This window comes from Cervus canadensis, chromosome 6, assembly GCF_019320065.1.
Source record: "Cervus canadensis isolate Bull #8, Minnesota chromosome 6, ASM1932006v1, whole genome shotgun sequence".
Taxonomy (NCBI): Eukaryota; Metazoa; Chordata; class Mammalia; order Artiodactyla; family Cervidae; genus Cervus; species Cervus canadensis.
In genome coordinates this window covers 58,319,767-58,337,166 of record NC_057391.1, presented here as the reverse complement: position 1 = coordinate 58,337,166, position 17,400 = coordinate 58,319,767, and the positions used below count along the sequence as shown (strand labels likewise).

General features: G+C 41.4%; 1 protein-coding gene across 13 annotated transcripts in view; it reads left to right on the top strand.

Annotated features, from left to right (window-relative positions):
- SEMA6D (semaphorin 6D) overlaps window positions 1-17,400 on the top strand; it is a 58,045-nt gene that overhangs the window by 32,495 nt on the left and 8,150 nt on the right. For 12 of the 13 annotated variants that reach the window (XM_043472073.1, XM_043472072.1, XM_043472071.1 and 9 more), the window contains 13 exons: window positions 10,208-10,370; window positions 10,764-10,875; window positions 11,437-11,497; window positions 11,601-11,663; window positions 11,772-11,873; window positions 12,107-12,197; window positions 13,095-13,214; window positions 13,889-13,977; window positions 14,705-14,922; window positions 15,022-15,153; window positions 15,468-15,623; window positions 15,715-15,888; window positions 17,190-17,330. In XM_043472073.1, the coding sequence (XP_043328008.1) occupies window positions 10,262-10,370; window positions 10,764-10,875; window positions 11,437-11,497; window positions 11,601-11,663; window positions 11,772-11,873; window positions 12,107-12,197; window positions 13,095-13,214; window positions 13,889-13,977; window positions 14,705-14,922; window positions 15,022-15,153; window positions 15,468-15,623; window positions 15,715-15,888; window positions 17,190-17,330 (1,568 nt within the window). In that variant the 5' untranslated portion in view covers window positions 10,208-10,261. Of the gene's footprint in view, window positions 1-10,205; window positions 10,371-10,763; window positions 10,876-11,436; window positions 11,498-11,600; window positions 11,664-11,771; window positions 11,874-12,106; window positions 12,198-13,094; window positions 13,215-13,888; window positions 13,978-14,704; window positions 14,923-15,021; window positions 15,154-15,467; window positions 15,624-15,714; window positions 15,889-17,189; window positions 17,331-17,400 lie in introns of those variants that run through there. The other variant, XM_043472076.1, reaches the window with a different exon arrangement.

Here is a 17,400-nt window from a genome sequence, read left to right as displayed (position 1 = left end):
GTAACAGAGGCAGCCTTAGGATCAGGGGGTCCCAGTGTGCAAGGGAGTCACTTGAGATGCTGGTATGTGGCAGGGAAAGGCCATGTGGAGTGGCGGGTGTTATATACCAGGATGTTTATCTGAGCAGGTAGGAAAGTTAGAATCTGCCCTCCAATCCCCAGAAGGAGCTCACAGACTCTGAGAAAAAGTGCTCCTACACTTTGAACATACCTACCTTTTATTACATGCAGAAACTCAAGCCCCAAAAGTGAAGTGACCTGGTGCCTGGTCCCTTTCCTCCCCTGCTGCTGGTGTCAGTGGGAGAAGCAGCCCTGGTGTGCCTTCTGGTCCCCAGCTCCCAGTCCTCCAGACCAACTCTTCCCTGCTCTATCAGAAGGCACTTCCTTCTAGATTCTGACATGTCGGCAGGGCTTCATCTGTATGGGGGCGGGGGGTGAGTCAGAGAGCTGCTTTGCCATTTCCTCAGCATGCCAGAGGGTAGTGTTTTAAGTTGTTAAAGTGTCATTAACAGAACAGTGCAGGGAGGAACCATCTCTCAAAGTCAGGGGGCTTTCAGATGTCTCTTCTCGCCCCAGGGTCGGGAAGACATTTATTCATACCTGGTGCATGGTCCCCCAGCCCTTGTGCAGAAGAGAACTGGGTGGGTATGGGGTGGAATGTCAATTGAGAATTTCTTCAGTGAGAGAGCAAATGCTCTCCCGAGAGACTCCATCAGTCAAGAATCACTGCGTGAGCCTGGATATAAGAAGCTACCTACGCTGCTCAGAAGGACCCAGAGAACCCCCAACTCTGCTTAGAGGTCTTCTGGAATCCGTGTCATCATCCCTTCTTCTCATCTTCTTATACTCCAGAGGTTGTGCTGTCAGCCTGGCTCTCAGACCATTCTCATTAAATACTGATGTTGAGCACCAGTTAAAATCCATAGCCCTACAGAGAATGAACTGCCTAGAATCTAGAAATGTGAGCACTCTATAAACATAAACTTCTCTTTTGTAATTGACCTTCAATTACAACCCTCTGTGTGTTGCTAGACTCCAAGGAATAGCAATTAACTTTCTTCTCTTTGCTCTTTTTCAGTCTGCTGAAACCCATTGCTCCTTTTCCCTTTTGTCCTGTGAGGCTGTCAAGCCACAGACGTAACTCCTGTAACTCCGCGGGCTGTCTTTCTCATCGATTGCCATGCGGACAGTGCCCCCTGGAATTTCATAGGCTGTGGAATGAATGGTGCCCCTTATGCTGCAGCCTCAGGTCCACGCCTGTTCTCTCCTCCTGTTCACAGCACTCTCAGTAAGAGAATAAACGCTGTTTGGGAGCAGAACCCGGGGTGCCTGTCCTCCCTGGGTTTGCTGCTCTCTCTGGTTGCTGCTGTTTTGTTTAACAGTATTCAGTAAATCTAAATCAGACAGAAATCCAACATGCTGACCTTGCCCTGAGAGGTTTACTAGAGCCTGTGGTATTCAGGGCACACGATTAGTTCTTTTGTACCTTCCTTCCTGCCTGTACACTCCATTCACAGTTGTGCGAATGTTGACAACTGTGAGACATGCTTGTCCCAGGGAACTGGGAAAACTCTTCTCCAAGCTCTGGAAAAATTAGGAGGACTTAATTAGGTCAAGGATGAGAGGCAGGAAAGGCCATCCAGAGGGAGAGAGGAGCAAAGAGTTGGTGGCATTGAGGTAGCATCTGACACATTCCAGGGTCAGGTGGTAGAAACACAAGTAAAGAGGGAGAGAGGCTCGAGGTTGGAGAAGGAGCCAGGACTCAGAACAGGAAAAGCCTCATGGCAGAGATCTGGACTTTGTCCTAGAAGTACTAAGAAGTTCTGGGAGGATTATGAAATTCTGTGATGGGGTTCATATTCTGAAAAGCTCATTCTCACTTCATCTACAGAATGAATGGGAAACAGACAAGGGGCAGCCAGAAAGTAAGTAAAAGGTCATAAGAATGTGGTAGAAGGGAAGGGAGGGATCCCCAGTGCTTGAAAAAGCTGTGGACCATCATCTGTGTCGTAGGTTACTGAGGGATCCCATGACATAGAACTGGAAAGCATCCATTGTGTTGAGCTACCTGGAGGTCATCAGTGTTTTTAGAAAGGAATTATGGAGAGAGGAGCTAGAAAAGAGGAAGTAGAAAACAGTGGAGGGTGCAGAGATGATGACAGTGAGAATGAAGAATCTTTTGTCAGTGTCTGTGAATGGAAGGAAAGAGGTAAGTTGTGGCTGGAGAAGGATCTGCAGTCATGGAGCTTTTTCACCTTTTTTTTGGAGATGAGAGTGGTTTGGGCAAATTTAAGTGCTGGTAGATAGTTTTTATGCAATAAAAAATTAGAGAATATGCCCGTAGAGAAAAACATAATCCATGTTTTTTTTTTTTTCTTTCCTGTTCCAGGGAAAACAGCAGGGATTGGATTTAAGGCACACGGAGAGGAGATGGGGGATGAAATCCTCTTAAAGCAAGAGAAAAGGAGGAAAAACTAGAGGAAGAAGCATATAGGTTGACGTTCTTGATAATGGGAAGGGGGAAGGAATATGGAAGTTCTTATCTTAAGGCTTTATTTTCTAGGTGAAGTAGCTGTGAGGTAGGGGGGAAGAATTTATAGAGTGAGGAGGGAGAAGAGATAAGGGCCTTGAGGAGAAAGGGGAAAGTTTAAACTTACTGATTTGGGATGAAATCTACTGATCTAGTAGAAAAATAGTGGACCGCACAGTTTTATAACTGTGAGTTACAGTTGGTGGTAACTTGCAGGATAACTCTATGACGTTAGTTCGTACCAAGTTGCCATAAACTGTGGTCGACTCAGTTGCTCAGCTCCTCTGGAACAGGTGCAGAAGGCTGAGTTAATCCACAGTAGAAGCTTTGTGAGAAGCTGTGACACAGAAACAAGGGATGAGGGAGTTTGGAATACAGGCAGAAGTATTATTGAAGTGATTGACTACTGAATTTCACATGTAAGATGGATAAAGTGTCAAGACTGGGGGTGGATAATGGATGAGAAGAAAGTAGCCTGAAGGCCCTGATGAGAAGAAAGTATTGTCATGGTGCAAGCAGTCAGATAAGCAAGCTAGAAGGACAAAAGTTTGGGATCAAAGCATGTAATGCTTGACTTCATGATTTGGGGGATGAAGAATCTATACCTAATACCAAGTCTGAGAGTGGAACCATGGACCAGGACTGCTAAAGTCTTTGAAATGTTTTTCTTAGAAAGTGACTGGAAAATTATTAGCTAAAAGAACGGAGGAGGGAGAGAACCTCAAGTAAGCACAAGATTTTTTTGTAAAAGGCTGGAAGCTCAAGGTCTCCAGATTTATTTGTGTGGGTCTTCCCAAGGTTTCCCAAAGGCAGAGAAACTGGGAAGAAGAAACTCCCCTTTCAGATCCTGAGGTTGGGGGAGTATGAGTCTAGCAGCTCCTGTTTGAGAAGGAGCATTTCCAGAAGAGAGCCAGGAATCTAAAATCAGCGTGGTATTTTTTCTTCTGAGTTCTTTGGACTGGGGAGAAAATTAAGTAGGCCTGCTCTATTTCTGAATTCTCATTTCCTTTGAATTAATATAGTTTTAAGGGAGATAGACTATAGATCAGTTTCTCTGTCTGGGATTCATTAATTCCAAATGTGGCCACTATGCTTTAACCATAAAAAGAACCTGTATTAACCAACCCTATAAATTTTCGTGCTTAAAGAACTTCCTTTCAATATTTCTTTTATTTTGTGTCTGTTACACAATAGATCTCTCATTTTTGCTTGTCATAAACGTCTCGCTTCATTTTTGAAGCATATTTTCACTGATTATAAGATTTTAGGCTGGAAAAGTATTTTCCATCAGCACTTTAAAAATGTCATTCTGTGGTCTACTGGATTCCATCATTTCTATTGATAAGTCAGCTGTCAGTATTCTTGCTTCTTAGAGTAAAATATCTTAGCTTTTAACATTTTTAAATGTTTATTTTTAGCATCTTGACTATGATGGATATGCGTGTGCTTTTTCTTTGTGTTTATAAGTTCTTAGAACTCTTTTAATAGGTGTCGTATTGTCTTTCATCAACTTTGCAGCCATTATCTTGTCACATATTGATTCTATTCATTTTTCTCTCCTCACTCTCAGGGATTCCCGTATGTAACATCTTTTCACAAGATCTTATGTATCTCTTACTCACTGGTCTGTTTTTTCCAACTTTTTTGCTGTCCGTGTTTCTGTCTGATAATTTCTGTTAATGCATCTCCAGTTCACTAATCTTTTCTTCAGCTGTAAGAAATATGTTGCTAAAGACATCTATCAGAAAGCTGTAATTCTGTGCTTTTTAGATGGAGAATTTCTGTTTAATAATTGTCAGTAGATTCTAGGTAGCTGGTGAAATTCTTCATCTTGTCATCTTTTTTTTTTTGGACAAGATAAACATTGTTTTTAAAACTATATTTGAGAATTCTAGTACCTGAGTCCTATTTTCTGTTGTCTTTTTTCTCTCTTAGTTCTTGGAATGTCTTGTCATTGCTTTTGGAATGTTGAGCACTTTGTGTAAAAAATTATAGTCTCTGGGTGATTATCTTTTCTGTAAGTAGCTAGAGGGAGAGGAGTTTACATTCATCTAGTCCAGACTTAGTTTATTAGAGATCAAATTGGAGTTTTTATAAAGCTTGATCAGTCTCTAAAGATCTATACTGTAATTTTCAGAGGTCCAAATGAAAGGCTTTGGATATTTCTAGGACCACCCTCCCTTGTTGGTGGGTCCTAAATTGAGACTTCCAAAAATTTGGCATTTCATTATAACGACAGTCTCACCTTTATATAATTTAAGAACTGGCAAACCCCATAATGTGAACTCAACTTATGAGTGTGGGGCTCATTTCCATGTCCTTTCCTTTTCTCCTAAATCCTATCATTCAAACCCTGGCTATCTTGGCAACTCTGAACTCCTTTAAAGAGCTTTTGTCTTTATATTTAGGCTTAAAATCAGGAATGTAAGGGGAAGCCCATGTAAGAAAATCCAAACTATACTTACTTAAGTACCCCTGCTCTCTCACTGAAGGAATGACCTCAAATAGGTATGTACTTTACTATAAACTTATACATTAGAAATGTGGTTCCCTCATCCTCCTTGGAGGCATCTGTGTCTATGAAGCTGTACCTTATCCTCTAAGAATACCTCTATTATGATGATGATGATGTATATAGACAGTTGTAGGTAGTTATACAAAATGAAAGAGTAAACACTTTTTCCTTTTGCCCCGTAAGATGTAACAATAATATTCACTAAAATGTACTAGAGATTTACTATGGGCCAGATTCTGTGTTAGTTGTTTTGTATAGATTATCTCAGAAGAACCTGTGAGGTAGTAAAGGTAATTATTCCTAGTTTACCCTTGAAGAAACTGAGGCTTAAAGAGGTTAAGACACCTTAAACAAGGTCTCAGAGCCAGGAAGTAAATGGCACAAGCAAGTTTAAACTCAGATCTTTCTGGGACTTCTTTGGTGGTTCAGTGGCTAAGACTCTGCATTTCCAACGCAGGGGGCCCAGTGTTTGATCCCTGGTCAGGGAACTAAATCCTACACGCCACAACTAATTGTTCATGTGCTGTAGCTGGAAGATCCTGCACACTTCAGCAAAGACTGAAGATCCCACATGGTGAAACTAAGACCCTGCGCAGCCAAGTCAATAAACTCTAAAAAAATAAAATAAAACTCAGATCTTTCTAACCTCAAAGTCTATGTTCTTTACCAACATCTCGTCCTGCCTCATGTCTTGCCTTCATTCCACATATTTGGTTTGATGCTCTTACTAGCCCTGGAACCCTGAGATTAAATACTTCCTTAAATAAGATGAGGACAAAGTAGTCTAAATAGTTTACATACAAACAAATCTCCTTCTTGGTCCATTTTTCTCAGGTATTTCCAAATTCTTCCCTTCCCTACTCAGCTTTGCTTTGATATGTATTTCACATTAAATATTTCCATTTATAATTTCTATGGCAAATCTGAAAGTAGTTTTTTAAATACAGCTTTATGCAGGGACAGGAAGTAATTAGCAGTGGGGTTTTATTTTGGGGAGATGAGATTGGTGGGGAGCGGGGTATAGCGAGAAATTGCTTTCTGCAGTGTCAGTTGAATGACTTATAGGAAATGATGGCTCAGCCAGCAGCTTGGTGCTTGCCAGTGAGTCAGCAGTGATTCCATCCTTATCTCAGTGCTGGAATCACAGCTGTAAAAGACACTTTTCCTGGTGAGTGCCCCTCCCTGCCTTGCTGTCTGGGGCACGGGGGTTCTGCCCACATGATGGGAACTGTTCAGTTACCTGCCCCAGAGGACAAAGATTCACAGAATTATCTTGTATTCAGGCAAATGTTTCTATGTTTCTTTAAGATTCATTGGTGTTTCTCATTTTTCCATCTGATACCCAGCAGAAACATTCAGTGTGGTATTGATGTCCTAGCAGAACTTAATTCCTAGGGCAACATTTGATATTTTTATATGTCCAGAGTCTCTTTTTTTTTGGAGTACAGTTGATTTATAGTGTTATGTTAGTTTCAGATATACAGATATACAGCAAACACACACACACATATATATTCCTTTTCAGATTGTTTTCCCTTAGAGGTTATTACAAAATGTTGAGTATAATTCCCTGTGCTATATAGTAAGTTCTTATTGCTTATGTATTTTATCTATTTCGTATATATTAGTGTGTATATGTTAATCCCAAACTCTTAACTTATCCCTACCCTCTGTTCCCTTTTGGTAACCATAAGTTTGTTTTCTCTGTCTGTGAGTCTATTTTGTTTTCTAAATAAGTTCATTTGTATCATTTGTATATATTCCACATATAAGCAATATCATATTTGTTTTTCTCTATGGCTTACTTCACTTAGTATGTAATCTCTAGGTCTATTTATTTGGCTGCAAATGGCATTGTTTCAGTTTTATTGCTGAGTAATAGTCCATTGTGTATGTTCACACACAATGTCCCAGGTGGCACAGTGGTAAAGAATCTGCTTGCCAGTGCCGCAGGAGATGTAGGAGATGTGCGTTTGATCCCTGGGTTGGAAAGATCTCCTAGAGGCAGAAATGGCAACCCACTGTAGTATTCTTGCCTGGAAAATTCCATGGATAGAGGACCCTGGTAGGCTACAGTCCAAGGGGTCACAAAGAATCAGACATGACTGAGCTCACACGCACGTATGTATGTATAAGTGTATATTGTTATTGTTGTTCAGTCGCTCAGTCGTGTCCAGCTCTTTGTGACCCCATGGACTGCAGCATGCCAGGCTTCCCTGTCCTTCACTGTCTCCCATAGTTTGTTCACACTCTTGTCCATTGAGTCGGTGATACCATCCAACCGTCTCATCCTCTGCTGTCCTCTTCTTTTGCCCTCAGTCTTTCCCAGCATCAGGGTCTTTTCCAATGAATCAGCTCTTCTCATCAGGTGGCCAAAGTACTGGAGCTTCAGCTTTAGCATCAGTCCTTAAAATGAATATTCAGGGTTGATTTCCTGTAGGATTGACTGGTTTGATCTCCTTGCAGCCCAAGGGACTCTCAAGAATCTTCCCTAGCACCACAGTTCGCAAGCATCAATTCTTGGGTGCTCAGCCTTTATGGTCCAACTCGCACATCCTTAAATGACTACTGGAAAAACCATAGCTTTGACTATATGGACCTTTGTTGACAAAGTGATGTCTCTTCTTTCTAATACTCTGTCTAGGTTTGTCATAGGTTTCCTTCCAAGGAACAAGTATGTTTTAATTTCATGGCTACAATCATTGTCTGCAGTGATTTTGGAGCGTGTCTTCTTTAGAGTCTTTAAAATTGACAGAATACTGTGGAAAAGCAAGACAGGGAGATGCCACTTAAGGAGAAGTAGCAGATTGAAAGAGGTTCTCTTCTGGGAAGATTGAAAATATGTGCATGTGGCAAGAAAACTGGAACCAGATCATCATAGTTGTTGGGTTGGGATGGTAGGATTATTAGTGATTGCTTTTTACTTTCTTTTCTATGTTTGATAAATAGGCTCAAGTTGTAAAATTTATTCTAAAAACAACTTTAGCATTTTAAACCTTTGGGAAAACAATTGACCAAATAGCTTTAATATTTTAGGATGCCTTTTTTCCACTCTGCCCATGTTCTTAAGGTCAACCTAGTCATATGCATGGTGTCCTATAGGATATGAGAGAGGAGGATTAACTTTGCTCAGAATCTGTAGGTGTCAGCCACTTAGTTCTTTTTCACCCAATGGAGAAGGTGGTATTATCCACATCTTATAAATAAGTTATTGCTAAGAGAGATGGAAGAACCTTTCCCAGGTTGATAAGCCAGTAGGTGGTGGAGTTCCATTCAAGCCCAAATCCCATCACCACCAAGTTCTACGGTCTTTCAACTCAAGTACAAGATGATGATGCTGCAGGTTCCATTCCACCAGACTATTTTCAGGACACTTTAAATGTGTTAACTTACTACTGGATTAGTTGTCCATTGAGAAAAATTGTCCTGCAATATTTTTCTCTCCTTTTGTAAAGCTAGGATTCCAAATGTTGCATATACATACATGGCTTCTACTTCAGTTAAAAAGATAAATATTGAAAGTGTTACATAGAATGCATGTGTGTGCATCTATGTTTTTGACATTAAGAAGATGAAGCAAAAAAAAAAACTAAAGGGATTTCCTTGGCAGTCCAGTTGTTAAGACTCTAGCCGGGGTGTGGATTCAATGCCTGGTTGGGGAACTGAGATCCCGCATGCTGTGTGGCACAGCAAAAAAAAAAGAAGATGATGATGAAAGAGGTATATAGTAACTATTAGTTGAGTGGTTGAACTCCCCAAGAATTTGAAGTGGTTCTTATGATCCCTGATAAAGTTTTTAGATATATAAGACTGAGACTAACAGTATAGTAGCAGTAAGTGACAGTTTTGGTCAAGGAAGGGGTGATACTGTTGCAAAGCAGAGCTTTTACCATTTCACAAAAATATCCATTGTCCCAGCAGGGCCTTAGTTTATTTTCTTAATTAATTAATAATATTTTAAAATTTTATTAAAAAGTTGCAGATAATAATGTACAATTAATGCTATAAACTTTGTTCATATACTGACATGCAATATGCTGCACATACATAACTGTACAACTTGATAAAATTTAGCATAAGCCTACACCTGTGAAATATCACTTCAGTAAAGATAATGAGTATATTCATTACCCCCCAAAGATTATTTTTGTAGTGCTCTATTCTCTAAGGAGAAAAACCCAGTCATTTCATTTCATTATCTAATTTGATGAAAAAATTATCCACAGTCTGGATAGAGACTCAGGTGATGTCAATCTGGACTCTCCGATCTTGCCCTAAATAGTTCCATGAAATTCAGTGAGTCCCTTAATTTTTCAGGCCTTAGTTTTCTTATCTGAAAAATGAGGGGGTTGGACTAGATGGTCTCTAAGGCCCCATATGGCTCTAAAGCTTAATAAAGCTAAGAGGACAGGCATACTTAGGGTATTGGTTTGTGTCCAAATGCTTTCATGTAAAAATATAGACTTCCCCAGTGGCCTGGTGTCGGCTGTGCTGGTCATCCCTGCCCTGCTTTGCCTGATTGATTGATCGTGAAATCATTTCATTTCTTTTCATTCTCTTTCACCCTGATTCAAGGTCATTCATGTCATTGCTTTCATGCTGTTCTTTCTAAGCTTAGGGAACTGTTCTACTTAAGAATTTAGGGGGTAGCTTGAATAATGCTGGGAATTTGGCAGTGCCTTAAGGGGCTGAGAGGGGCTACAGGCACATCAGCTCCTTGGATACTCTCGAGGCAGCTTGGGCATTTTTGGGGGGTGGGGAGGGCAGAGACAAGCTGTACTGGATTTATTTCAGGGATGGGGGAAGGGAAGCAGATTGGCATTTAATTAAAATTCTAGTCCCAACTTTGCCCATCTTCTTGCCAAGTCAGCAGCCAGCATTTCTGTCTGTGGTTCTGGTGATTTTGCTGTGATGACATACGTAGTTACCTCAGAAACTCTTGCAAATGGGCCTAAGACTTCAATGTGCTCACCAGATGCTTTCATCCGGCTTGGCAGAATGACGCCTTTGGCCTGTGTTTTCAGAGGTATCTCCTCCACCACCGCCACCTTTCTGATGGGAGGGGGACGTTGGAGAGAGCTCATGATGAAAACCGAACTGATTACAAATGACAAAACTCGTTCATCACAGCAGAGATCTTTCCAAACGATTTCTGTTTTCCAGGTAGCTGAGTGGGATTTCTGAGGAGGGGCTGCTCTGCCTTCACCTGGCCCAACCATGAGGTTCTTCCTGCCTTGTGCCTACATGCTGCTGCTCCTGATTTCCCAGTTGAGGGCAGTCAGCTTTCCTGAAGATGATGAACCCCTTAATACTGTGGACTATCACTGTAAGTAATCTAAAGAATACGCGTTTCTAAGAAGGAAGGGTTTTTTGGGTTTTGATTTTCTAAGCATATTCATTTTTAGAAAGAGAATTTTATGTCTTTAAAATGTTTTACATCCTCACTTAGCCATAATCATTTCCTAGTGTCTGAAGAAAATGGGACAGTTCAGTTAAGCACTTTTCTAAAGCAACCCATATATAGATTATATGTTTTCAGTTAAAAAGAAAAAGACCATTTGGTGATATTCACCGTCTCTTATTCATTCATATTCAAGACCTTAAGAAAAGAATTTAGTTAAAACCCTTCTACAACTAGTATATACAGCTAATCAATGCTGTATATCGATTCTTCAGCTCTGTAATCCTGACTGATGGTTTAGCCCGTTTTTACTTGCAGATTCAAGGCAATATCCGGTTTTTAGAGGACGCCCTTCAGGCAATGAATCACAGCACAGGCTGGACTTTCAGCTGATGTTGAAAATTCGAGACACACTTTATATTGCTGGCAGGTAATTTTCCTCTCGTTGGTTTATTAGATTAAAAGTCTTTTCTCTTGTGGTGCTTGCATTAATGTGTCTAGTTCATGAAAAACTAATATGTGATTGTGATCAAAAATTGCAAGTAGCCAAAAATATTCACTTGAGAAGAGTCAGCACTGTGTACCAGGAACAAAATACAGCAAAAGCCTTCAGCGGTCCTATTTTATTACTACCGTCAAGAAATCAGACACCACTCTTTATTCCTAAAGCAGCAGGAGAAAAAAAAAATTTTTCTTTAGTCTTTTTTTAACTTGGAATTATTCAAGCAAATATTAAAAGTATGTCTATGCTAATACTGAGTAGTGGTTTGACCCATACCTGAAGAAAAGGACTTTCTTCGCTCCCTAACCACAGTGATATATGAAAGTATCTCACTAATGAAAAAGTACTCTTTGTTGACTTTGTTGGAGACAGAGAAAATCCAAATGATCTCTGAAACACAATAAAAGCAGCTCTGTAAAAATAAAATAAGAAGCAGCTTAACATTTTTATGTATTCACATGATATGACCTACTGCCTTGTTTCGAACAGGGATCAAGTTTATACAGTAAACTTAAATGAAATCCCCAAAACAGAAGTAATACCAAACAAGGTGAGCATCTGTAGTTGGCAAATTTATTTGCATTCCCTCAGAACTTTGGTAATGTCCCTCTCCCCTCAATATTTAAAATATTGGTTTTGCTTGGTTGATACAGAAACTGACATGGCGGTCAAGACAACAGGATCGAGAAAACTGTGCTATGAAAGGGAAGCATAAAGTAAGTAAAACAAATATATGCTCACTAGATTGAATCTGTATGGTGGCTTTAGCCCATGATGTAGGCATATGGAATGTCTAATGGTAGTGTTGTTGTTACTTTCTTTAGGATGAATGCCACAACTTTATTAAAGTATTTGTTCCAAGAAACGATGAGATGGTTTTTGTTTGTGGCACCAATGCATTTAATCCCATGTGTAGATACTATAAGGTAAGTATATTTTATACAATGTGCTGTTTTTAATCAATTCTTCTTCCTCTACTGGTATGGTGGTAGTGTAGAATCCTTTCTTCTGTAAATCCAGTAATTTGTTTTATCTCTAACACTATGAAAGGATAAAGACATTATTCTTCCCATAGAATTTCAGTACAAATAAAGCAGTATTGCCTTCAAACATGTACATTGAACAGATGTGACACTAGCTATTTATTTTTCTTTTGTAGTTGAATACCTTAGAGTATGATGGAGAAGAAATTAGTGGCCTGGCAAGATGCCCATTTGATGCCAGACAAACTAATGTTGCCCTTTTTGCTGGTAAGATTCTTTAGTGTAATGAATATAAATGATTAATGACATTGAAGGTGCAAGAGGAATTTAAAGGAAGGAAAAAAGCTCATAACTAGAATAGCTACCTTGAAATGGCTGTTTCAAAGACTAAAAGCTATGAACAGATTTTTCAAAAAAGAGGAATTATAAGTGAGCATATTATAGGTATTCTGACACTTGGCTCTGTTGTTAGGCCAGTGACCCTGAATAAGCTGAAAGTGAAAGTGTTAGTCACTCAGTCGTGTCTGACTCTTTGCTACCCCATGGACTGTAGCCTGCCAGGCTCCTCTGTCGATGGATTTCTCCAGGCAAGAATACTGGAGCCATTCCCTTTTCCAGGGGAATCTTCCCAACCCAGGGATCAAATCTGGATCTCCTGCATTGCAAGCACATTCTTTAACCATCTGAGCCACCAGGGAAGCATTTTTTTTAATAAGTCGCTTAACTTTTGGTGCTCCCAAGTTCTCATCTATAAACTTAGATAATACAGGTCAACCTGTCACAAGCTGATTATGAACATCAGGTTTTAGATTTATTTGTATATATAGCAATGATGTCAGTGAAAACACTCCAAAGGATATAAGACACTACATGGGATAACATGGGCTTCCTAGGTGGCGCTGGTCGTAAAGAACCAGCCTGCCAATGCAAGAGACAAAGGAGATGTGGATTCGGTCCCTGGGTTGAGAAGATCCCCGGAGGAGAGCATGGCAACCCACTCCAGTATTCTTGCCTAGAGAATCCCATGGACAGAGGAGCCTGGCAGGCTGTAGTTCATAAGGCTGCAAAGAGTTGGACACAACTGAAGTGACTTAGCACACACATAAGGTAACACACTTATGATAACTGTGGCTATTTTTATTGAAATTATAACCTTGGTTTCAGATGGGAAGCTGTATTCTGCCACTGTGGCTGACTTCTTGGCCAGTGATGCTGTGATTTATCGAAGCATGGGTGATGGATCTGCTCTTCGTACGATTAAATATGATTCCAAATGGATCAAAGGTATCTTTGAAGAGCAGTATTGTGAGATCGCCAAGGGTGGCAGGATGGGTCCATGGGAACAGGAGCCCTGGCATTGGAAATTTCAGTGCATGACTTTATATTGTTAATTTAGAGCCCAGTACAAGCTGCCTTGATTGGCTGCATTAGTGGGAAATGAGGAGACCAGTAACTACGTCTGGAAAGTAGATTTCTATCTTAGGTGACCTCAAAAAAAAAAAAAATCACCGTTCTTTGTACCATTTGCCTAACTAAATGCATGCACTACTCCTTGCCCACTTCCTTCTACATATCCTGGAAAGTTTAACCCTGAGAAAGTTAGTTCATATCTTCAGAGTTATTTTGTTCTTTGGAGTCTAGAAATCAAGATTTTTAATTTTCAACATAAGAAGTTTCCTTTACTAGCTAAATAGGTTAATGAATAAATCTGTTGAAACAAAGACCTTTGCGGTAGTTCAGTTCCCTGTAGGCTTTTTCTAGTCCATTAGCTAACATTAAAGACTCTGGGTTCCCTAAAGCTTCAACATACCTAATGGGACTCCTGAAACTCAGTGGCATATCAAAGTTCTTGGCTTGAAAGTAGCAGTGTGATGTCTGTCCGTCATGCCTAGCAGTCGGGATATGATGCTAATTGAATTACCCTTTAAGAACCAGTTTGTTTTCACTTTTTCTTTCAGAGCCACACTTCCTGCATGCCATAGAATATGGAAACTACGTCTATTTCTTCTTTAGAGAAATTGCTGTAGAACATAATAACTTAGGCAAGGCAAGTATATGATTGTGCACTCGTATTGCATGGAATTGAGCCCACCTTGGTAGGGTTTTTGCATGCTTTCCAACACTTAGTGCATTTAGGGCCAAGTGCAGAGAGTTGTGTTGCTTAGCAAGAGAATAGTTGCTGGGAAATAACTGAACAATGGCCAGAGTGGGAACAGCATCCTTGGACCTTGAGAAGGTTTTATTTATTTTTTCCTCTTACTACAGAGAATGTGCTGCAGGCACCCTTGAGCTGTGGATGCTTCTTTAACTCTTTAGAAATCTGTTGATAGCTGTTCTTTCTTAGTGTCAAAGGCAGGATGAAAAGTAAGGGCCCCTGTTCATTGTCGAGTACTTCAGTCCAAGACCGTAAGATTCTAAAATATTGCATCCCCTTCTATGCCAGGTTTAAGGATGGTGCGTTTCGTTAACAATATGAGAAGCTAAGTGGGGAATGAAGTATGGGAATGGTTGCCATCCAGCCAGGCAGTTCAGTGGCTCACTTCTTAGGGAGCTTGTTTGGTAGAACAGGAATATGGCCCTCCTTTTTTGTTTTTCTCACAGGTAAATATAGTTTACATTCTTACTCTACAGATCCCTAGAGGGAAGGCTGCCGGAGTCTTTTGGACCACATGTATCTTTTATCATTTTTTGTCCCTCCCTTATCTGGCAGCTTTTTGTTCCTGTTCTCCCTCCATGCTCATGATCCTGTTGCCTTGCTTTTGTCCCCTGGGCAGGCTGTCTATTCCCGTGTGGCCCGCATATGTAAAAACGACATGGGTGGCTCCCAGCGGGTCCTGGAGAAACACTGGACTTCGTTTCTGAAGGCTCGGCTTAACTGTTCCGTCCCTGGAGATTCCTTTTTCTACTTTGATGTTCTGCAGTCTATTACAGACATAATACAAATCAATGGCATTCCCACGGTGGTAGGGGTGTTTACCACACAGCTCAACAGGTGAGAACCGACCCCTGGCGCTTCAGAAGGCACTCTGTGTCTTGTTTGTGGGAACCCAGAATAGGTCTGCTGTGCCCTGATGCGGCGCCTCTTTTCCAGCATTCCTGGTTCTGCAGTCTGTGCGTTTAGCATGGATGACATTGAAAAAGTATTCAAAGGACGGTTTAAAGAACAGAAAACTCCAGATTCCGTTTGGACAGCGGTCCCTGAAGACAAAGTACCAAAGCCAAGGTAGGAAAGCAATAAAGACGGAAAGGATTTCTGTCCTTAACAAAGCCCTCTGGTCACTGGAAGCATGCATCCTCAGAGAGCAGCTGGGCCCGCCTCCCTCTCCAGGAAGGGTGTCCCTCTGCGGCCCTGCAGATGGAAGCTCAGTGACTATCACTCTGAGAGCCTGAATGTGGGGAGCCCACAGAGTTCGTGGAAATAACGTTACCCAGAGGGTTTGGCTCACTCTCCTTCCTCTCTTGACCTTTTCTTCCAGAATAGACACCTTTTCTCTAGATACAAATTGTGAGGCGGGGAAAACACTATTTTCCTTTCAGGCCTGGCTGTTGTGCAAAGCACGGTCTTGCCGAAGCTTATAAAACCTCCATCGATTTCCCGGATGAAACCCTGTCATTCATCAAATCCCACCCCCTGATGGACTCGGCCGTCCCACCCATCGCCGACGAGCCGTGGTTCACAAAGACTCGGATCAGGTAAGATTGGGCAGACACGCAGGCCCGCTCCCATTCAGTAGTCCCCCTTCCTGCTGGCCCCCTCTCTAACCTGATTCACCTCCTCTGGCAGGTACAGACTGACGGCCGTCGCCGTGGACCATTCTGCCGGACCCCACCAGAACTACACAGTCATCTTTGTTGGCTCAGAAGCTGGCGTGGTGCTTAAAGTTTTGGCGAAGACCAGCCCTTTCTCTTTGAATGACAGCGTGTTACTGGAAGAGATTGAAGCGTACAACCATGCAAAGTAGGTGTATTATACCGGAACGCTTTTCGGGACTTCCAGTGTCTATTTCATCTAGTCATTTCCTTTCAGCCCTCTATATTAGCAGTGGTAGAAATGGGGGTGGTTAGAAGCTAAATCTGGAGAAGGCAATGGCAACCCACTCCAGTACTCTTGCCTGGAAAATCCCATGGACGGAGGAGCCTGGTAGGCTGCAGTCCATGGGGTCAGGAAGAGTCGGAGATGACTGAGCAACTTCACTGTCACTTTTCACTTTCATGCATTGGAGAAGGAAATGGCAACCCACTCCAGTGTTTTTGCCTGGAGAATCCCAGGGACAGGGGAGCCTGGTGGGCTGCCGTCTATGGGGTCGCACAGAGTCAGAGATGACTGAAGCGACTTAGCAGCAGCAGTCGCTAAATCATGTCCCACTCTTGTGACCCTATTGACTGTAGCCCACCAGGCTCCTCTGTCCATGGAATTTCCCAGACAAGAGTACTGGAGTGGGTTGCCATTTCCTTCTCAGAGGATCTTTGCAGCCCAGGGATGGAAACTAGGTCTCCTGCATTGCAGGTGGATTCTTTACTGATTGAACCACCAGGGAAGCCTCAAATTAGTAGTGGTTTGGCTTATTAGTATTGTGGTTTGTTTGTTTTTCTCACTGAAGTAAAAACCTGGATTTGGTGTTTTCCTGAGTCTCTTAGGGTTTGGAGGGTGGACAGTGATACATTTAAAAATAATTCAGCCCTTGTTGGTCACCTATGGAAGATGAGAATATTTTCCCCACCCCTCTTACCTTACGGATCTATTTTAGGATGCTGCATCTGGAACTATGCTACAGCTGGTTGCACATAGACACACACACACATACCCCATAATTCTTGCAACCACTGATATAAAAAATTACGTGAACCATTAAAACAAGTGAGATAGATGAGAGTAATGGAGCAAAGAAGACTAAGAAGAGATCTAGGAATATCTAGCACAGGAAGATTAAAATGCATTAGAACATTATCCCTTTTCTTCCCTGTAGCCTAACTTGCTCTTCACAAATGCAGTTCCCTTCCATCATCAGAACAGGAAGCCAATCTTTAAAAAACCCTTTGTCCAGCCTGAAATTTAACTAACCATGCAAAGCAGTAGAAGATGAATCACATAATTATTACATCCTAAACTGCGTACTTGCCTAGTTTGCTGCTGAGAGTATTCCTTAACACCTCCCCAGTTCTCAGTAGTTGCAAAAACCAAACCTCACTTGCCTCGTATAGTTCCTGTAGCTCTTGACTTACTAAACATCTGTCTTGAAAATGTCTCCCACAATATAGGTGCAATGCTGAAAATGAAGAGGACAGAAAGGTCATCTCATTACAGTTGGATAAAGACCATCATGCTTTATATGTGGCGTTCTCTAGCTGCGTTATCCGCATTCCCCTCAGTCGCTGTGAGCGTTATGGATCATGTAAAAAGTAAGCTGATGTTTCTTTCCTTACCCTGGGTTTTTCAGGATCATGACCTTTGATAATGAGAAAATTCAGG